The sequence below is a fragment of the Trichechus manatus genome, unplaced genomic scaffold (genome assembly GCF_000243295.1).
Source record: "Trichechus manatus latirostris isolate Lorelei unplaced genomic scaffold, TriManLat1.0 scaffold00039, whole genome shotgun sequence".
NCBI lineage: Eukaryota > Metazoa > Chordata > Mammalia > Sirenia > Trichechidae > Trichechus > Trichechus manatus.
This window is the reverse complement of record NW_004443975.1, coordinates 17,930,643-17,953,727: the sequence shown is the minus strand read 5'-3', so window position 1 is coordinate 17,953,727 and position 23,085 is coordinate 17,930,643. Positions and strand designations below refer to the sequence as shown.

Below are 23,085 nucleotides of genomic sequence, written 5' to 3'. Positions count from 1 at the left end.
GGAAGTCATCTCAGGTGAAAAAAGCCTTGGCCATCGTCTGGTGCCCTGGGCTGATAACCCTCCCTCACAGACCGTGTCCTGTGACTATAAACTAGTGGGGGGAGTGGTGAGTTCATGTTTTCTGGACAGTTAAAAAGCCCGAGTCGTTCTGGTCACATATATAAAAAATGGCCATGTACTTCTGACACAAGACTTGATAACAGTCCAGTTTACAAGGTCCTGGGAGGTATCCCTTCAAGTTGATAAACTACAAAGCTGCATTTAAGATATAATGTGCTTTTCATCAAGCTGTAGCTTATAGCTTCGTTCGTTCTAAGTTACTTAAAATAGAAAAGGAACATGCCTAAGAAATGAAGTACATCATAGTACTACTTGAGCGGTTTAGCAGTTTATAGGACAGATGGCAGGAAGCGGACAACTCGCAGGCCCTATTTGGTTTGGCGTGTGCAGATGGCACATGTAATAACATCTGACAGCTTTGTCCCCTGGCACCACTTTATTTTATTTTCATGGAAACCTGGGATGGCTTCATTTTTTTCAAAAGTAAGTGGTTTTTAAAAAGTTTCAAAGCATCCATTTTGAAGATTCTAAAATTTAGTAATAATTGGCAGGAAAGACCGTGGGACGTGAGTAGGACAGATGATTTACAGCTGGAATGGGGAGCAGTGGTTTCAGAGAGCTTTCAGTAGTAAGTAGGCGATGCGTATACCCAGGTAAAACCAGAGTGGGGCCAGCATGGGCTGTTCTGGTTCATGGAAACTGAGAAATTCCTTTTTGTTTCAAATTTTATTAAAATATGCTTAGGACACTAAAATATTTAATGAATATTTTCTGCATTAATTTAGTGCACATTAGTCTGAATTGAATCTTTGATTCAAAGCTTTGTAGTAATGCCTCAGAAGTCAAACAGTCCCTCCCCCCAGTAGCTTTGTGACTTTGGGTATGTTTTTGACTATTCTAAGATTCAGAATCCTCATATGTGTAAATAGGATAATAAAAGCAACTCATGGAATTATTGTGAGGTTTAATGATAATGCGTAAAAAAATGCTATGAATAGTACCTAGCTTTCAATACATGTTAAAACCCACTGCTGTGGAGTCATTTCCAGCTCATGGTGACCTCATGTGTAAGACAGTAGAACTGAGCTCCATAGGGTTTCCTTGACTGTAATCTTTATGGAAGCAGATAACCAGGCCTTTCTTCTGTGGTGCAGCTGGGTGGATTCCAACTGCCAACTGCTGGATTAGTAATTGAACACAAAGCATTTATGCCACCCAAGGACCTCTTAGCCAATTAGTATTATCATTATTTTGCAGTACTTTGAAAAGTGTGGGACAGAGACATTGGCTACTTCTGAGCTAAAGTCAAAGGTGTCCTATAGGTGATGACTCCCTGGCACACAGGATATAGCTAAAGTAAGACCTTAGGCAGAGTCACAGTGGAAATAAAATGCCCTCTGCGTTCTGGCATTCTCCTCTGCTCTGCCCCTAGCTTTTCAGTAGTTTTGTCTGTCCCTTGATTACTGCTGTCATTTATTTAGTGCCTACTGTGTGCCAGATCTGTACTGAGTGCTTTCCATGTGTTACCTCAATTCAATCATCATAACAACCAAGTGAGGTGGGTACTATTTTTATGAATATCTTACTGATAGACTGAGACACAGAAAGGTTAAGTAACGTACCCAAGATTATGCTATTCTAGAAAGTAATGGAGTCAGAACATAAAGGGATGTTTGTTTGGGCTCTTAACCACCATGCTGTTACGGTCTGGGCATCTAAAGCTTCTTATTCAGCACCTCACGTGCCTTACAAAGATTGCCAGACACCAGTTATTCTGGTGTTCCTTTCCTCTTCCTTTCTCCTTCTCCACCACGGCCACATTAAAATTCTCATTCCGTGGGCACTGTGTGTGTATGTGTGTGTGGTGGACACTTATATGGTGTTTCCTATGGGCTCGGCACTCATGAGAACTTTATGTATGTTATCTCATTTAATTATCACGAAAACCCAGTGAAGTAGGTACTAAGGCACTGTTTTATCCCCATTTTTACAGATGAGGAAACTACGGCAGAGAACTTAAGAAACTTCAGAAAAGTCACATAGATTTTTGTGTCTGGAGTTGAGATTGAACCCAGGCAGCGTGACTTCTGTGTCCTCATTCTTAACCAGGACTCACTGATCTCAGTCAAGCCTTATGAGAAATTTTATGTATTTGATTTAGAGTGAATTCCAAAGATGTTGTCTTAATTAACTAGTGTTGCTGTAACAGAAATACCACCAGTGGATGGCTTTATTAAACAGAAATTTATTCTCTCAGTCTAGGAGGCTAGAAGTCTGAACTCAGGGCACTGGCTTCAGGGGAAGGCTTTCTCTCTGTGTCTGTTCTAGGGCAAGATCCTTGTCAGCAGTCTTCCCCTGGTCTAGGAGTTTCTCAGCGCAAGGACCCTAGGTCCAAGGGATGTGCTTCACTCACAGTGCTTCTCTCTTGGTGGTATGAGGTCCTTATTTCTCTGCTTGCTTCTCTCTCCTTTCATCTCTTAAAAGATAAAAGGTGATGTAGGCCACACCCCAGGGAAGCTCCTCTTACATTGGATCAGGGTTGTGACCTGAGTAAGGGTGTTGCATCCCACCTTAATCCTGTTTAACATAACCTAATCTTGCCTCATTAACCACAGGTGGAGATTAGGATTTACAACGTGTAGGAAAATTACATCAGATCACAAAATGGATACATGTTTTTGGGGGACATAGTTCAGTCCATGACAGGCATGAGGTAGGAAGTTACATAGTTAAGAAATAGACTTAAAAAAAAGGAAAGAAATAGGCTTAATGCTCCCAGGTGATACTTGCATTTTAAAAGAAAAGAAAGACTTCAGTAGAACTTTTCCAAAGTTAAGGCCTCAGATAGGTGCTCAGTGAAGAAGCCCTAGCAGCCTGGCCTCTCCCTGGAGCACATACCTGTGAGACAGAACTTTTAAACTACTTGCTCTTTATTTTTGGGTTAAATGTGCAATTTATTTCTTGGACCATAAATCAGATTTTTATGAAATCTCCAATCTGCTTTTTTATACTGGCTTCTTAGCCAAATCTCCCATTTCAGTCATTTTAAACTTCTTGTCATTTTGTAAATATCTTATTTAACACTCCCATGCTTATGGACATGCTGGTTTCTTCTGTCTGGAATGCCAGTAATGATGATGATTACAATAATTTTTATTTTCGTACAGAGCATTGACTTAAACCTAGGACATTTGGGTTCCAGAGTCAGTGCTTTGCGCACTCCTTTTTTCACTTGGCCTGGGTCTGGAATCTCCTGTCCCCTCCTCTCTTCTCTTGTCATTCAAACTCTTGCTTTACCCTTTAAGAACCCTTGAATATTTATCCTTGAGCATCGTCTTTGTGAAACTTTCCCTAACCCACCCCAGGCACCCCCAAACATTGCATTTCTTTTAGAACACGTAGACATTTTATTGCAGTTGGCTACCTGATGTGTCTACCCTTCTCAGCTCAGAGCTCATCAAGGAGAGAAAGCTATGTCCATGTTTTTTGTTTCCCCTTTCTTCCCATTATTCATGGGTGCTCAGTTAATGTTAAAATTTTATTCCAGTTCCAAAGGCTACGAAAAACGGCTCACTTTACTGCCAGCAGCTAACCATATCAGGAATCAAGGACAGACGGCAAGTTTGAAAGGGAGCTGGAGGTTTGGGGAAAAGGCACAAGGAGAAGAGAAATGCCTTGTGTCTGCCTCCGTACCTCAGAGTCCAATTCTGCACGGTCCAGTATGGGAGCCACGTTCCACATTTGTCTGTTTAAAGTGGTTAAAAGTCAATAGAGTTAGAAGTCCAGGTCCTCAGTCATACTAGCCACTGTGAAACGTTCCCTAGGCTGTTGTGGCTGGTGGCTAGTGGACAGCTCTGATATGAAACATTTCCATTGTCACAGAAAGCTCTGTTGGAACTTTTAGTCATTATTCCAATGAGCATCATTTGTAGCCCTTTTGTCTTCGTTATCTAGTGCTGCTATGACAGAAATACCACAAGTGGATGGCTTTAACAAACAAATTTATTTCTTCACAGTTAAGGAGGCTAGAAGTCTGAATTCAGGGTGCCGGCTCTAGGGGAAGGCTTTCTCTCTTTGTCAGCTCTGGGAGAAGGTCCTTATGTCTTCAGCATCTGTTTCCTGGTTCCTTGGAGATCTCCATGTGTCTTGCCATCAATCTTCCCCCATCTCTGGCTGCTTCATCTGCTCTTTTTTCTTTGTAAGACATTGACTCAAAACAGTCCCTACACTGATACTGCCTCACTGATGTACCAAAGACAGTCCATTCCCAAATGGGATTATAACCACTAGCATAACCAAAAATCCTGTTGCCGTCGAGTTGATTCCAGCTCACAGCGACTCTGTAGGCATAGAAGTTAGATTTACAGCACATATTTTGGGAGGACACACAGTTCAATCCCTAACACCTTCCTTAATTTGCAGATTTTTGTTTTGTATCTTTTGTCTTTAAATACTTCAGGATTTCAGAATCTAGCCTCATATACCTTTCAGGAGAGTCAGTTCAGCTAAGTAATGGAAATCAAACATGACTGTTATAAAGCAGAATGCAAAATTAGAATTAATGTTTCAGACACAACTGCAAAGGAATTTTTCATTCATGTGGTGGCTTCTGTCTATGCCAGTCGACTCCTGGGTTTATCCACTTAACTTCTGCTAGTAAAGATCTGTTATTGGAAAATTTGAAAAATGTCATCTTGGTAGAATTCAGTAAAAATTTAAGAGCCAGTTCTACTTCTGATTTGCATAATGATAATCCTCAGTATTGTAGAAGTAAATCCTGTTTTTCAGTGTGCTGGGAAATCTCATTACATTGGCATTCTAAATTTATTTGTGTAAGACATCCCTGTTTCCATTGGCAGCAAATGCTTGACCGGAAACTCCTGAGCTAGAACGTCTTTTAAAACATAATAAAATAGCGGATTCTCCTGGAATTTCTTTATTGGTGGGGTGAGTGCAGGTTGTATAAAATGATGTTGTAAAACTCCCGTGGATTTCTGTGTGTATGTAATATACTCACGTTGTGGTAGTCAGCTGGGTAAGAATCATACTGAAGCAAAATTGCTAAGGTTTTGAAGTGGAGAATCAGAGTGGTTTCTGCAGCTGTAAGAAGGGCAAAGACAGATGTGGCAGTCTGCTCCCTTAAGGATTACAGCCTTGGAAACCATATAGGGCAGCTTTACACCGTCCCATAGGGTTGCTGTAAGTCGGAATCAGTGGCACACAACCACATACAGTCCTAAAGCCTTCTGTCTGCCTTTACGGTGCGGCTGAAAACCTCGGGATTTGCTGCAGTCTGCATGAATTGATCAGCACAAAACACTAGATGTCAGTGTTGTAGTTCTGACATTGTACCAGAAGCTGTTTCAAGACTTTCCTGCTTTTAATTACCCCAATATTGTTAGTGACACAAACTTTGAAGCCCTCCTGGCTTTTCACATTTAGAAAATGCTTACTCGAAGAAACACTTTTCAAAGAATGGCTTATTTTATTACTAGCATCTGTGTAGTGCTACTGACCCTGGGGAATAAAACATATATGATATTTGTATGTTTGGTTTTCAGCTGACTGCATCCTCCAAACTTTTGTTTTTCACCGTACTTTCCAGGAGACCTGGTCCTACAGGATGCTTCCTGGGGAAGAAATTGTATGGCCCTGGAATCTGGTGTATACTGGTAGACACTCAAATGTGTGTTGAACTGAATGATAACACTGTCGACTTTTGTTTAGCAAAATTCAGATACCACTTTAAAAATATTGTGGACAGTCATGTAGATCTCAGATCGTTTCTATCTGCACATCAAAGCCTAGAGCTTTACATGCCTTCAGGTTTCTTAAATTTTCAGCATCAGGATATGCAAAAAGCTTCAAATTAAATATGTAGGAAATGAGTTTCTATTTAAAAAGATCTTTCTCTTTACTAAAATGTGAAGCTCCATTTGGGCAGTAGGATTATTAGTTATTTCTTGATTTTAACATTTCCTATAATATTTTTTGATACCATGGACACACTTTATATTTTAAGATCTTGCTTTTAAAAGTGTAAAACATTGTTTTGTTTTCTGTTTATTTCTAATTTTCCATAATGTTTAATTTTTTGAAAATACTTAATTTGTATTCATATGTTTGGGGTTCATTTTTGGATAAGTATGTTATTTGCTGTTTTCTAATATGTTACAGATCTTTTATTTGAAATGTAGTATTAAATATTTAATTCCATATTCATTTCACTTCATGATTCTCAACACTTCAAAAGTAAGGGTTTTAAGTAAAAATTACAAGTTTTAAACTCAGTACCTGAAAGTCAGATCTTCCCAGCAATTCTGTCTTGACTCATGGCTTAAAGTCAAGAGATAAGAAACTAGTATCTGACTATATTCTCTCGGTTTTACTTTGGACATGGCAGTAAGCTGCTATAGAAAGGCTACAAGGATAACAAGGATATGCACATTTTGTTGAAATTATTTAAAGAAGAAACTGGGGCTTGGAGTTTAAGAATCGAGACTTTTGAAATAAGAAGCAACAGATTAAGCAGAAAGTCCTAGCAGAGAGGGTTAAATGAACACAGAGCAGCCTTGTTGAAATGCAGTGCTTCGGGGCTAGGGATTGTTCTGATTTGGACGGGAGGACATCAGAATTGAGTTAAATAGGGAGCATCAGGAAACCTGTTTATGTCTAGACCTTGTTTTTTCTTTTAGTGTTGCTTTAAATGGTATTTTATCTTAATGCAATGAAGTCAGTATTTAATGTTGTTGTTGTTAGGTGCCATTGTGCTGGTCCTGACTCATAACAGAATGAAACACTGCCCTGTCCTGCACCATCCTCATAATCATTGCTATGTTTGAGCCCATTGTTGCAGCCACTGTGTCAGTCCATCTCATTGAGGGTCTTCTTCTCTTTCACTGACCTTCTACTGTACCAAGCGTGATGTCCTTCTCCAGGGACTGGTCCCTCCTGATAACATGTCTAAAGTACATGAGACAAACTCTTGCCATCCTTGCTTCTGAGGAGCATTCTGGCTGTACTTCTTCCAAGACAGATTTGTTTGTTCTTCTGGCCGTCCACAGTATATTCAGTATTCTTCATCAACACTGTGATTCAAAGGCATCAGTTCTTCTTCAGTCTTCTTATTCATTGTACAGCTTTCACATGCATATGAGGCGATTGAAAATAGTATGGCTTGGGTCAGGTGCACTTTAGTCCTCAGGGTGACATCTTCACTTTTTTAACACTTTAAAGAGGTCTTTTGCAGTAGATTTGCCCAATGTAATGCATCGTTTGATTTCTTGACTGCTGCTTCCATGGGCGTTGATTGTGGATCCAAGTCAAATGAAATTCTTGACAACTTCAGTCTTGTCTCTGTTTGTCATGATGTTGCTTATTGGTCTAGTTGTGAGCATTTTTATTTTCTTTATGTTGAGGTGTAATCCATACTGAAGGTTGTATGTAGTCTTTGATCTTCATCAGTAAGTGCTTCAAGTCCTCTTCACTTTTAGCAAGCAAGGTTGTGCTGTCTGCCTTTTGCAAGTTGTTAATGAGTCCTCCTCCAATCCTGATACCATATTCTTCATATAGTCCAGCTTCTTGGATTATTTGCTCAGCATACAGATTGAATGAGTATGGTGAAAGGATACAACCCTGAAACATACCTTTCCTGACTTTAAACCACGCTGTATCCCCTTGTTCTGTTCGAAAGACTGCCTCTTGGTCTATGTACAGGTTCCTCATGAGCACAATCAAGTGTTCTGGAATTCCTGTTGTTCACAGTGTTACCCGTAATTTGTTATGATTCACACAGTCTAAAACGCCATTGCGTAGTCAATAAAACACAGGTGAACATCTTCCTGGTATTTAATAGCTTACTTGAATTTCTAATGTTGTTACTTAATATAGATATTTTGATAGAAAAGTTGCAGGTAATGGCATTTTCTGTATTAAACTTCGAGAGTCAAATATTGTAGCTCTGGAGTTGCCTGAGGAAAGCATGTTTGTTACCCACAGATACAGCTGTTAAGTGGCGGCTGTGGGTGTGCGATTTTCCTCTTCTTTGATAACTTCTCAGTCTTCTTTCTTCGCTCTTCTCCTTATTAAAAAAACATTCCATGTTGCTAAATTACTGGATGATTTTGTCTTTTGGAGTATTTATTTCCTGATATGTTCCATAGATTTCTGAAGAACAAAACAGGAGCTTTCCAGAGAGCTCTGGAAAAGTACACTTAGCTTCAGAAGTTGAAGGAGTTTCTTAAGTTGATTTTCAAGCAAGGCCACTAACTGGACTGTTGTTTCTGCCAATTCTCTGAACTCAGCCATTTTATGAACTAGTTTGCTGGTACCTGTATATGCTTTTTTGGTGGTTCTGCATAGTAAAAGTTAACCGTGTTGTTGTTAGGTGCCATCGAGTTGATTTCGACTCATAGCCACCCCATGTGACAGAGGAGAACTGCCGCATAGGGTTTTCTTGGCTGTAATCTTTACGGAAGCAGATTGCCAGGTTTTTTTCCCACAGAGCTCCTCGGTGGGTTCGAACTGCCAACCTTTTAATTAGCAGCTGAACATTTAACCGTTGTGTCACCTGTTATATACCCCTTGCTGTTGACTCAATTCCGACTCATAGCAACCCTGTAGGACAGAGTAGAACTGCCCCATAGGGTTTCCAAGGAGCGGCTGGTGGATGCCAAGTGCTGACCTTTGGTTAGCAGCCGAGCTCTTAACCACTGCTTCACCAGGGCTTGGTATTAAAGTTTAATTTGTTTCTGCTCTTAGGTTCTGTAGGAAGCTGTGGGTTGGAAGAGGATGACTTTTCTTCTGATAATGAAGCAGTAGACGCTGACAATGAGGAGGAGGTCGAACCCTGTGACCGAGGCAATGAAAATGCAGCCGAATCTAGTGTTGGGACAGATCCAGGCTGGGCAGATGCCATGGCGAAAATTCTGAACAAAAAAACTCCTAAAACTAAACCCGGCATTCTGATGAAAAACAAAGAGCTGGAAAAGGAGAAAGAAACGTTGAAACGAGAGAGACTGGAGAAAAGAAAACAGGTGTGTCCCGCCCGTTGTCTTTTAGATTAGACTTGTTTGTCTTGTCTGGTTCTCCTCGGTGCCACATTGTTCTTTGCAGTGTTTGTCCAGTTAACATTCCAGTTTTAAACCTGCTTTTTATGTGAGGGTAGATAACCAAGGTTATGTTAGTCTAAATTACTCCATGGAGCCTGTTTACTTTTAATCATCTAAGCAAAGCCATACAAACGTAAACTCCAAGGAAATTTATTCTTTTCAAATTAAGTAATTATAGGTGTGGCAGTGACTCCTGGGTCTCAGCATTTTATTGTGTTTGGTTGTCCGTAGACTGATTTTATTAGGTCCTGAACTAATCTTTGGGTCTGAATGTGTCCCATAAGGAAGCATGTTTGTTCCTGTTGGGGTGAAAACCTATTTTATAATAGAAATCTGTGATGATGTCACAGGTCAGAGATGGTTGCAGTTCTGTAAGCTGATATTTACCCACTAGATAAAGTTGAATTCGTTGTGCATTTTATTACAGCACTGATGATAGAAGCGGGACTAGTGTAACCTGTTAATTAAAGCTCAGAAGTTAGACATGAGTTTGCTGTTGTGTATTATAAGCATAAAGAAACCAAGATAAGGTATAAGTACATCCCTTATACTTGATGAAGTATCTCTGTGTCTAAAATGTTCAGTTACTGAAGTATGTATCATATTCTAATGGAAGAAAAATAATTTTCTACAATTATACTGGCAATATAGAAATGCTAATTTCTAAGAGGGACTTTATAGGTAAAGTCCCTGGGTAATGTAAATGGTTATTGCACTCGGCTGCTAACCAAATGACTGGAGGTTCGAGTCCACCCAGAGGTGCCTGGGAAGAAAGGCCTGGCAATCTACTTCTGGAAAATCAGCCCCTGAAAACCCTGTGGTGCACAGCTCTGCTCTCACACACATGGGTTGCCATGGTCGGGACTGACTCGAAGGCAACTGGTTTGTTTACTTTATAGGTAAAAATAAAAGAAAAATAAATTTGAATTGGCATGAAAAATCCATTGCCATCAAGTCGATTCTGACTCATAGCAACCCTACAGAACAGAGTAGAACTGCCCCATAGGATTTCCAAGGAGCGCCTGGTGGATTTGAACTGCCGACCTTTTGGTTAGCAGCTGAACTCTGTCCTCTAATCTTGTTTAAAGATGTATGTTTCTTTGTTCTTAATATTGATTGCTCTCTGTGAAAGGCCATATAAAGGTAGAACTTTTGAAGCACTGCTCTTGGAAACAATGTACTCTGTTACTAATTCTGTATTTTCATTGTACTTTAAGATAAATTTGGCCTCTAAGTCTTACTGGAAAGAGCCCTCATGGCACAGTGGTTGAGCAGTTGGCTGCGAACCGAAAGGTTGGTGGTTTGACCCCATCAGCTACTCCACTGGAGAAAGCTGTGGCAGTCTGCTTCTGTAAAGATTACAGCCTTGGAAACTGTATGGCGCAGTTTCTTCTGTGCGATAGGATTGCCATGAGTTGCAGTCGACTCAGTAGCAGTGGGTAAACCTCTGATAGCTTTTTGACTGAAAATGGAATCTTTATTATCTGGCAAAAGCTAGAAGAGGCTTTAAAAAAAATGAGAATCCTTAACTGCCTCTAGTCCTAATGTTCCTGTGTAGACAGCATTCTGAAGCCAACAGGAAGGAGTCTAACTCTGCTCTAGGCCGCAGCTTTGAATGCTGGAGATGATACTGTCCACACGACGCACGGAGGCACGTGCGTTATACCAGAAACGTAACAGAGCAAATGTAAGTGCTCTTTGTGTGTGTTTCTAAGTGGTGTCTACATAAATTCTCATTACTTCTTAACATGAAATATTAGGAATTTCCAGTATATCAGCTACTTATGTCTAATCATACATATAAAAATACCGTTCAAGGTAAAAAAAAAAAAAAATTGTTTTGGGGATAATGTCTACTATCCCATGAGTACTACAGATAATTTAAAATGCACTGTTTTAAATTTTGAAATAAGATTTTTTTTCTGGAATTATCTGAGTTATTATGGCAGTTAAAATGAATTCTCTAATTTGGGGAAGAAGCTGTTCTTTTAGAAAGCAGTCAGACTAATGTTTATATTGAGAGCAGGAATTTGGTGATGAGAAATTTTCATTAATACAAAGTAAGAAATACATGAGTGGAGAAAACAAAGAAATGAAAGGAGACCTATTTTCATTAGTCCTTCTTACTGGTTTAGGCACTTAACCAACTTCTTGTTGGTTAGTTCATCGTATTCAGTGTATTCGGTATTTGGTGAAATGTTGGCCTGAGAAGGGGGCTTGGAGAAGCAGTTTATCCTATCAGATGCCTGGGACCTGGGTACCACTAGAAGACAGTTGTGAACTAGATTGCGTTGTCTTTGGGATTGTCTTATTTCCCAGCTCCCCTTCTGCTTCTGTGTGATAGCCGAGAATCCATTTGCTACAGTTTGTGACTGATATGCGGTATGTGCAAGGATTGGGTCAGATGTGCTGCAAGAGGAGAAACAGATTACAAGGATTTACTGTAAAGAAAGGTAGTCACTGTGCAAATAGGATCTACCTGGATATGATGCTGGAAACCCTGGTGGCGCAGTGGTTAAGTGCTACGACTGCTAACCAAAAGGTCGGCGGTTCAAGTCCACCAGCCGCTCCTTGGAAACGCTATGGGACAGTTCTACTCTGTCCTGTAGAATCACTATGATTTAGAATTGACTTGACGGCAGTGGATTTGTTTTTTTTTGGGATATGATGCTATTCCTTTAAAAGTGCATATGCATTCTTAAAATTCTGCCTGTTAAAGAAGTCAGTTTCTGAAAATAAAGAGAAACTGTTTAACCTGGTGGTTACCAAAGAGGGCAGTTTGGAGTCTCACCTGTGGTGACCGGGTGGTGGCTAATCAGATGTGTAGCTCTCCCACACCCTGCTGTGTCCTGCCTTGCTGAATGTCCTGGCAGCTCTCCAGACCCCTGCTGTCAGTCCTGAGAGAAACTCCCTTGGGGCCGCTCAGGTGACACGCCGAGTGCTAACCACAGGCTCCCCGAGCTGCGCCCCTAAAATGGTGGGTTTTTAAAAAAGAGTCTGTATGACATGCTAAGCCCGAATGATTCATTACCTTTGTCCTTTCGCAGAGTATCATATCAAAGTATGCTGCATTTTAAGGAATGCCTAATATTCTTTCACATGCCAATATTTGTAACACAGCTTGATAGGAGGCGGGAGTGGGAGATGATGTGCAGAGTCCAGCCAGATGTTGTCAAAGACAAAGAAACGGAGAGAAATCTGCAGAGAATTGCAACAAGGTAAGGTGGCGTTTTTGCCCTTTAAAAATAAGTACACTCAAGCTTTGATCATGGTCTATTTCTGGCCAGATTTGATTCTTAAGTCTGCTTTCTAGAAGCCAAGTGATGTATGTCTAAGCCTGCCTAGTCAATACTGTATTCGACCAGAGATTTTGCAGGTCTTGTGAGGTAAGGGTATAATGTGCTAAGTGAATACTCAGTATGAACCTGGTTCAGATCTCCTTGTTTTTATAGTCACGAGAACCGTGTAATCAGACCTCTGTTGAGATGGTTGTCTAAATGTATGGTACTGGATGATTGTTTTTGTATCTGGTGGCATAACACATTATACATGTATTACAACAGCTTCACGCTGTCCTTTTCACTCTATTTTTTATCATCAACACCAAACATTCATTTGATGTCCACTGTGTCCAAAGATAAATAAGTTAATGGTGGCTGCTGGGTGGTCCCTGCCTGCTCATCTGTATGAGTGAAAGTAATTAATTACAATCTCTCTGAGGATAGAGGTAGATCTGATGTGTTGGGGACGTAGAACAGGAGATTGTCTGGGGAGTTGGGGAAAGTTCACAGAGGAGATAACACTTAGGCTGCTATTACAGAATGTAGCAGTTACCTTTAGTGGAATTAGTTTGGAATTCTTAGTTACCTGCGTTGCTTTGTTCATTTTCTAATCGACTGGGTCTTGCACCATGACATAATGAGGGATGAGGTTTAAGAACTTCAGGGATAGAGCCAGACTGCTAGGTTCAAATCCCAGTCCAGATTTTTATCAGCTGCATGTGTTTTGACATGCTACTTAATTTCTTTCTGTCTCAGTTTACTTATCTGTAAAAAAGAAACCCTGTAGAGTTTCTCTGATAATTAAAAGAACTAACGCATATAAAGCACATGGAGAAGTACAGGATTGGCACTTTTGCAAACATGAGAGTGAGTGCCTTCTTAAATTCTGTACCATAGACACTCCTGGCCTCACCCTTGCCCTGGCCCTGCTGTGAAGGGTCTGGGATTTTACCTTCCTTACAAGCTGTTAATGCTTCTTGGTTGCTGGCAGAAGACAAGAGACTCTTGGGTCAGAGACAAAGGGCTTTATTACTAATGGCGAAAGCAGTGGCCAGAATTTCATGTTCCCACTGGTCCCCCTTGTTCCACAGGGGCAGTGCAGGTACCTTAGATGGACCCCTGCACGTGCTGCGGGTGCCTTACAGGAGAGGGCCACTCTCCTTGGGACACTATTGCTTCTATAGTGAATGGTAACAGACCTGCTCTTTGTCTAGGGGATAGTCACCTCATCCCTCAAGTAGCTGAATGCAAACACAGCTCTGAAATTACCTAGTTAAAGAGAGGTCAAGGCCTTGCATTCTTAACACATCCAATAAGAATGTGCAAGAATGCTCAGGGCCCATGGTGGACTGCCTGTCCCAACAGTTATTATAAAGGGAATTCATGGATTGTACAATTTCAGAGCTGGAAGGGATCTTAATGGTCTAAGTTAGTGCTGTCCAGTAGAAATATATCATGAGCCACATATGAAATTATTTTAATCACCTCCTCTTTACCTCATACCCCATTGGTGAGGGAGGGATTCTTGCCCTAGAATTATGAGGATGGCCAAACACAATGGCATCTGCCGCTGGACAGATGAGATCAGCATCAGTTTATTAGTCACATGTACTCACGGCCTGGGGGAGGAGGACATCACACCGTGCAGGGCCACACAGGGTTGCACTCGGGAACAGCGTGAACCAGTGTAGGAAGCAGGCTTTGTAGTAACAAGACGATGAGGTGACCCCTGGGTCCTGCGGGGGATGTGATTGGCTTGTTTGAATAATTCCGTGGGCTGGCAGGGAAATGAAGCCTGCTGCTGCTCAGGGGTGAGCAGGCACTGTGCCTTATCCCCTGGTAAGGAGAGTTGTTTGGCTGGGAGAAATTATGCGTGTGAGCACAGTTGGTGGGAGGGCAACTTATGGTTAGGCTATTCGAGTGCCTCCCGATTTCAGATATCAGAGCAGCACATGATATTACTTTAAAGTTTTCTGATAACCACATGGAGAAAAATAAACAGAAAGAATTGAAATTAATTTCAATAATTAACCAAATATATTCAAAATATTTCAATATGTAATCGGTATAAAACAATGAGATCTTTTTCATTCTCTTTTTAATACTAAGTCTTTGAAATCTGGTATGTATGTTACACTTACAGCACATCTCAGTTCTGACTAGCCGCATTTCAGCTTCTCAGTAGCCATGCAAGGCTAGTGGCTACTGTCTGGGACAGCTCTTTTCCAGTACACTGTGTCTCAATTTCCTAGGGTGGCCATAACAAAATGCCGCAAAGTGGATGGCTTTAAAGAACAGACATTTATCGATTCACAGATCTGGAGGCTAAAAGTCCAAATCAGGGAATCGTCTGTGCTGATTCCTTCTGAGGGCTCTGAGAGAGAGGCTGTTCATGCTCTCTCCTGGCAGTCCTTGGCGTTTGTTGGCTTGTTCCAAATCAGGAAATTGTCTGTGCTGATTCCTTCTGAGGGCCCCGGTCTGTCTCTCTGTGTCTGTTTTCCTCTTTTATAAAACACCACCCAGCTGGGAATAGGTCCCACCCTACCCTGGTGCGACCTTGTTAACTAACGTTTTCTAAGAAAGGCCTGTTTCCAAACAAGGTCACATTCACAGGTACAGGCATTAGGACTTCAGCATATCTTTTGGGGGAACGAGTTCAATCTATAACACACTGAAATGCCTTCAATCAGTATACAATTGTATTTTGAGAAACATTTGTGCTAAAAGCAGTTCTCAGTTCTAATTGCACAAAAGTTGATTTAGAAAGACCAAAGCTGAAAAAAGTCGCATAGCAATCCACGTTCATCCTGTGATTCAGAAATTAAGGTTCATTCATTGAAATGTATGCTTATTTTCCACATGTATTTAGCCATTTATTTAACTCTTTCATTTGAGTGCTTTTGAGTGCTTTCCTCTTTTCTAGGCAGTGAAAGTGCATTGCTCCAACCCTTACAGAGATTGCATTTCTAGTGTAATTGTTATCTAACTACATTGTTCTGGTTATTGTATATTCCATAGGGGTGTGGTGCAGTTATTTAATGCTGTTCAGAAGCATCAAAAGAACGTTGATGAAAAAGTTAAAGAAGCTGGAGGCTCTATTAGAAAGCGTGCTAAGTTGATATCAACTGTTTCTAAGAAAGATTTCATCAGTGTTCTTCGAGGGACAGATGGAAGTACAAATGAGAAAAGTTCTGCTGGGAAGAAGTCGAAAGCCAAACAGGTAAGACGTTTATATAAGCCTGCATCAGATGTTCAACTCTTAAACTAAAGACTTTGGAGATGGAAAAGCACACTATAGCATTTTATTTTTTAAATTTTATTGAGATTCCTATGTGCCCACAGCCTAACTTGAGAGGTTGAATTCTTTAGTTCCGTGATGAGTCACTTAGGATGAAAGTAGCCAGTTAGAGTTATCAGACTCCTTGTATTAGAACTCAGGAGCCAAATAGACGCCGATAAAGTCTTTAGAGATAGGGCTGGTATTTCTTCTATCTGAATTCCTCCTATTGGAGGATTTGGAGACTAGAAGCCTAAGTCAGACTTCTGCTCACAGAGGTAATTGCAATGGTTTGGGACTTTTGCTCACAGAGGCAATCGCAATGGTGTGTAACTTCCACAGTATGACGATGTGGATCTTTAGGAAATATGCTGGAAAGCCGTCCTCATGCGCAGGTAGCCTTGGTAATATTTGGCTGGTTGGGAGATGAAGACCATAAAAACTTTTCATGACCTTTGACATAGTAGCTTTGCTTCTCCAGGCCTTTTGACCTGTGGCCCGTAATAGTTTGCTTGCTAATGAACAAGGTGTGAGGTCCTGAAATATGCTTTAATCGAGGAACTGCTAGTTTTTTGTTTTTTGAAATAAAGCAAAGAACATACTGTATTTGATGGCTTAATTTCTATTTCTTGATTCTAAAGGAAAAAAAAATCAATTAGCAGATGAGAGTTTCTGTCATAAGTTTTTTGCTTGTGTTTTGGAAAAACAGTTGAAACCCCTCAAGAAGAGCATTTAGGAATGACTATAGGGTCACTATGAGTCGGCATCGACTCGACAGCAGCGGTTGCCAGTCTAGCATTGAAGTATTTTTAAGTTCCTTGATTAAATTGATATTTTACTTGATTCTGACAAACATTTTCTCAGCCTTTTAATTTTGTCTATTTTCAAGTATCTTTCAGAAGTAATTATGAATATGTGACCACTGTGTTTGGGGATTTACACTTTTCAGTTGAGAAGTCCTAACGGGCTGTTTTCTCACTCATGACTGTTTACTCTAACAATGGAGAAAGATCCAGCAGGACTGAGTGAGAAGGAGCCAGTGGGAAGATGGAAAGGAAAGCCTTCCTTTTTTTTTTTTTTGACTTTTTCTTACTGGTTTCAAGTAAAGTTTTATAGAAGCATTTGCTTTTGCTTTGGGATTTTTTCATAAGTTATGAAAATACAGAGGGGCTCTTTCCAGTGGGATTACATTTTCTTTCTTACCCTTTGCACTTGCCCTTAACGTTCCTTTTTATTACTTCAGCGATCACGGGCATTCTGTTAATCCGAGACAAGGTCAAAAATGGCTTGAAACCCAAGCCAAAGTGGCTTTGCTCTAAAAGTCATTTCTTTTTAGAACTTCCTACCCACCCCATGCCATTGACACTCCAGCACATTTCTTTCTTTTAAAGGTATTTGTCTTAATTTTATTTCATACTTGGAAAAATAACCAGACATTTTTTTAAAATTCTACTTGAGTTTGCATCTGAATAACTTCATAAAAGTACTATAGCAGTTGTGATTAGGTTAGTTATTTATATCAAAGATATTTATTAAATGCCTGTTCTATCCTTGGGTCTTTTAAAGTCTTAATACTAAGATAGATAAATAGCTTCAAATAACTAAGTAAACAAGATTAACCTGGCAGTGTACAACTCCTAGATTAGTATGTCTGGAGTCTCGGCACCAGTACTGGTGTGTCTAGAGTGCATGTTCACATCACACCAGGTACAGTAAAATGGTAAAGGTGGTGCTTCCCTCATTTGTCAGGAGAATTTTGAAGTAACTGGGAATACTCATGTAAGACGTAGATCAGTACATCTATGCGTGTTTCCTGAAATGGGTAGACTTAGGCAGCTGAGGGAAGGCAGGCAAAGGTGAGTGTAGACTGGTGTGCCAAAGCTCTGTTCTGAAAGGAACCACAGATGAATGAAGCAGATACAGAGAGACAGTAAGGAAGCTGGGAATGACCTTGACCTTTTTTCTCTTATTGCACTTGTCTAGCATCATAGCTATTACACCCTTTCCTAATGGATGCTTCTTCCCTCATCATATACTGTGACCAGAGGGACCTTGTGAGAGTTGGTCACTGTCCCTTCCCTGGGTTGTAATGGTATCCGGAACATGAGCTTTTTAGCCAGTAGTCCTAATACTGTGAAATCTCTAAGTTTAGAATTGACCTATGCATCAGCCGGATTCAGTGGCAGCTGTCTACTGGATGCCAATCTGGAAACACCTTCGTTATGATGTCTTCTTTTCCCGTTGTATTTGTTTTCTTAATTAAGATATGAAAATCTTATGCTCAAAAACGAAAGGAGCCTATAGTTTTATATTAAAGCAAATCTGAATAAAGTTGTAATAATATTACATAGAGGTCGAGTCCACTATAATTGACATACTTTTATGAGTTTTTTTTTTTTTTTTTTTGACTCCTAGTGAATTGAGTGAATATCTGTGACTTGGGAATTTAAGAACTCCACCCCTCCCACCCACCCCAAGAATTGGCAGAGATTTCATACTCCTTAGAGGTACAAGGAAACTGGAGACATTGTGACAAATGTTTCTAAACTGTTTTATGTCCACGAACAAGTCACTTTTCTCAGAATTTTTTCTTTTTCTTTCCCTTTCCTTTTTTCTGCCTTTAAATGTGATTAGCAAAGTCGTAGGAGCTTAGTCTCAAAAGTGGACTTGGGACTAATGAGAAAATACCTGTGCCCTTCCCCACCCCTTGCTTGCCCCACCCTAAGAGGTAACCATTTTAACCTCTTAGGTCTTTTTTCTGTTTACCTCCTGATCTTAAACAACATATCCACTATTTCTTTATCAGTATTAGAAATTATCTCCTATTAAAGGTAAGGAATTAGTATTCTCGACTTTCCTGCGCTCTCAGATCTCCACACTCCCTGTCCTTCCAACGTGGTCTTCTCATATGTTAGCTAACTCAGTATTCAGTGTCAATACTCATTGCTGAGCAAAACTGTGTACAATAATTGTATTTACTTTCTTCAGCTTTTTTCCTTATAATTTTTGTTTCGAAGATTTCATGGTCATCTCTTTTTCTTTTTTTTACTGGGCTGAGTTTTCTTGTGTACCGAGGACTGCAGAAGCCTTCTCAGTATGATTTCCCTCGGGGCCATCCTGCTGCCGTCCATACTGGAGGTTCTTTCCTGCTACGTGCTGTCTTTTGTGTACCGGCTGGCTCGCCGTCCTGCGGGCCCCTTTGCTCGCCTCCTGTGCTGTGGCTTCTGTCTCCCGGGCGGCGGGTCTTCTCTTGGTTTTCTCCCCAACTTTAGTGAAAGCACGTTCACCATTGCTTCTGAGGAAGGGATAGGCATTCTTGTTTTTGATGGATATGCTGGTTGGATATAAATATCCAGATTAGAAATAGTTTTTCCTCAGAATTTTGAAGCTATTGTTTCAAAGGCATAACTTATCTTTTTGCCATTGAGAGGTTCGATGCTATTCTGCTTTCTGATTCGTTTACTTTTTAGAAATTTTTAGGATCTTCTCTTTATGACTGTTGCTCTGAAGTTTTGGTGAAATGCCCTGGGGTAGCTTTTTGTTTTTTTCAATTCTGTGCTGAGAATCTGGTAAGCTTTCTTTATCAATCCAGTGGTAAGTTTATATTTTTTATTTCTAGACAGGTTGTTTTGTTTGCTTATGTCCTTGATTACTTTTGTCTTGAAATTTTTCCTCTGTTTTCCCTTTCTGGAACTGCCGATAATTGGTTGTTAGATCTTCTACACTGATCCTCGCATTTTTCATAACTATCTTTTACAAGTTTCTATCTCTCTGACTCCTTTCTGGGGTATTTCTTTGTTTTCTAGCCCTTCTGTTGAATTTTAAAAAAAAAATGACTTCATATTTTTTAATTGTGAAGGTCTTTTTTTTTTGTTGTTCTCTGATTTTGATTTTGTCCTATTTTGATTTCATGGATGCAGTTATCTTCTCTCTAAGGAATTATATAGTATTTTAAAATTTTCCTCTGTCCTCTGGGTTAGTTTCTTCTGAGCTCCATTTTGCTGTTTGTTTTGGTTTCAGTCTTTCCAGGTGGGGGACTTCTCAGGTGAATGGGGATCCCTCTTCACTGTCTGTTCGTATTTAAGAGTAAGGTACTAAAGAGTCGATTGAGAGTTCAGTGTGAGCCAAGAGTTTGCTGGCCGGTGAGCTCGGCTATAGGATGACCAAGTAGTGTCAGTCCTTTTCATTGGGGGTGACCAGCTCTCAGTTTCTCTAGGTCTGTCTTCTGGAAGCGTGTATCTTTTCTACTGAAGAATCCTACTGTCTGTTGTTTCTGGGGTGAGTCATGTGCTGCCCACATTCTTGGATCTAGACATAGGGAAAATCTAGAGGGCTACAGCATTCAGTATGTATGCTTTTCCTCGGTAAAAGGCCTGTGCTTAAACTGGTGTTTCGGAGTCCAAGACCTCTCTGGTTTAATACCAGAGACTAAACGACCTGTCTGCGTCAGGGTGGCATAGGGTCAGTCACCAACCTTCATAAGTTGGGGAGGGGGCCTGGAGGCTTAATTGCTTCTTATGTAGACTCACAGCTGTGTTTTCATTTGCACCTTCCAACTCCACCTTTCCCCATTGCTTCCTGTTCCTTGGAGTGAATCCACTTGTTTCCCACTCAGATGTCAGCTTTTCTCTTCTCTGCTATTCCCTTACCACCACACTATCCAGTTCTTGTCCTCCCAAAATTTGTTACATCTCATGTCTACTATTATTTTTTTCCTCCATATTGTTTCCTTGTTTGTTTCTACCTATTATACCTTTATTTTCTTTTTGGTGGGTTTTCTGTAGGAAGCGGACATAAATGTATATATTCAATCTGACATGTTTTACTGGAAGTCCTCCTTTGTACTTTAAAAGCAGAAGTGTTAATCTAAGCATAGCTTCCTGCTGCTTTAATGGGATTATTGGTAATCTTAAAATTGACTGTGAAGTATTTCACAAGCAGTAACCTTTTAACTATTTGATACTAGACATTTTTTGTCTTTTAAAGTGAATTATGAAATACTTGTTAATAAACATACTTTGTAAAATTTTAGCCTTATAAAGAGGAAAGTGTCTACTTACACAAAACACATGTATTCATATTCTCTATTTCTCTGGATTTGCATCTTCTTTAAAAACCACTTTTGTGATTGTCTCTATTCTCTGGAAACTCTTTAGATTTTTAAATATGTATGTGGGGTGTGCATGTGTCCTTGTTTTCTAGAAAATAAAGAAGACAATAGAGTGTATACATTTTTAAAAAATGGTGTAATAGGTTGATTTTTGTTTTTTAACCTGATAGATACCCAGAGTTGTCAGGTTCATTTCTTTACAATGGACTCACACGTCTGTGATTTGTGCGTCTGTGTTTTTAAGGGCTGTACGTATTTGTGCATTGCACATCTGTATTTATTTCATTGTATACTTCATAATTTAGTTAGCTACAGCTGCAGTGGAAGGGGATACTGTTAAGTGATCGTTCCATTTGAAATCATTATCTTCTTAAGGCTTTCAGAGCCCAGATGGAAGCAAACTTTTATTTTTTCAGTTAGCGAGCTTGCCCTTTGCTCCAGATGGAGACTCTGTCTCTGTGTCTCTATCTTCCAAGGCCCATCACTGTAGGGCAGTTTTCTTTTTAGTATTGTCCAAAGACTGTCAAGGTTTTTTTTAATCCTTTGATCCTGCTGACTGAGGTAATACTTTTGCCCTTAGAATTTTGTGTATGTTCCTTTCCTAATTCTGTTCGTGTAGTGGTTATTTCTGGAGTAAAGTACTTGGGAACTCATATCCTTAGAAAGCCTTTCTTAGAGACAAAAAAGGTAGAATGGCTTTATAAAGATCATTTTTAGGGAAAGATATTTTTGAAAGGCTTAAAAATATTTTGAAAGATGTCAAACTAATATATTAACTTAAATTTCAGTCACTAATTACTATACTTTATTCATTGGAGCTGAGCGTGGGTACTGCAAAGCAAAACAAGAGTACTTGACAAACTCATTTCAGAAGAGGCAACCTCTAGGATTTATGAGTCAGAAGGCCTTCAAGTAGAGCTTACGTACTATTCTAAGTAATTTTTCATCTATAAAAAATGAGTTGGTTGTTCAAGTACACGTTTAATGCTTAAATCTTTCTTTTTAAATAAAAATTTCACATTTATTACTTTGATCATGTTAGGCCAGGTCGTTTGTACAGGAGATGTACATCAGTTTAATAAAATGTAAACACATTACACTTTTGGCATTCAGAATTTCACAGTCTTTTTTTTTTTCTTTTAATTTTATTGTAAAAGTACAGTTCATATGAGTGGACTCACACAGTCTCTGTCCTTCCGTGTCTGACGGACTTCGCTCGGCACAGTGGTTTCCAGGTTCATCCGTGGTGCAGCGGGCGTCAGGGCTTCGTTTCTCTTTATGGCTGAGTGGTGTTCCATGGTGTGTGTGTATCACAGTTTGTTTATCCAGTTAACTGTTGACGGACACTTGGGTTTCTACCTTTTTTTTTTTGACTATTGTGCATAATGCTGCGATGCACATTGGCATACAAGTATCTGTCTGAGTACCTGATTTCAAGTCTTTTTGATACATACCTAGCAGTGGAATTGCTGGGTCATACGATTATTCTGTTTAACTTTTTGAGGAACCGCCACACTGTTTCCCGCGGCTGCACACCGTTCGACCTCCCCACCAGCCGTGCACAAGGGCTCCAGTTTCTCCACAGCGTCACCAGCACTTGCTATTTTCTGTTTTTCTGGTAATCGCTATCTTATTTGGTGTGAGGTGGTATCATTGTGTTTTGGTTTTATTTCCCTAATGATTAATGATATTGAGCATCGCTTTACGTGCTTGCTGGCCGTTTGTGTATCTTTTTTGGAGAAATGTCTGTTCAAGTCCTTTGCCCATTTTCTAATTGGATTGTCTTTTTGTTGTTGAGTTTTAAAAGTTCTTTTTATATTCCGGATTTTAAGCCACTATGAGAATATAAGGAGCCCAGGTGGCGCATTGGTTAAGCTCTTGGCTGCTAAGCGAAAGGTCGGCAGTGTGAACCTACAAGCGGCTCCTCGGGAAAAAATGTGGCAATCTTCTTCCATAAAGATTACAGCCTTGGAAACCCTATGGGGCAGTTCTACTCTGTCCTGTAGGGTCTCTCGGAGTTGGAATAGACTCGATGGCAATGGGTTTGGTTTGGTTTTGGTTTTATCAGATACATGATTACCAAGCATTTTCTCCCATTCTGCAGGTTGTCTCTTCACTTTCTCGATAAAGTTCTTGGATGCACACAAGTTTTAAATTTTAATGAAGTCCCATTTATCTATTTTTTCTTTTGTTGCTCATGCTTTTGGTGTCATATCTAAGAATCCATTGTCAAAAACAAGGCTTTGT

General features: G+C 40.0%; 1 protein-coding gene across 1 annotated transcript in view; it reads left to right on the top strand.

Moving 5' to 3' along the window:
• The window catches only part of RRP15 (ribosomal RNA processing 15 homolog), a 49,542-nt gene that overhangs the window by 7,676 nt on the left and 18,781 nt on the right, over positions 1-23,085 (top strand). The window contains exons 2-4 of the mRNA XM_004391340.3: positions 8,821-9,095; positions 12,291-12,388; positions 15,470-15,671. Of these exons, the coding sequence (XP_004391397.2) occupies positions 8,821-9,095; positions 12,291-12,388; positions 15,470-15,671 (575 nt within the window). The remainder of the gene's footprint in view (positions 1-8,820; positions 9,096-12,290; positions 12,389-15,469; positions 15,672-23,085) is intronic.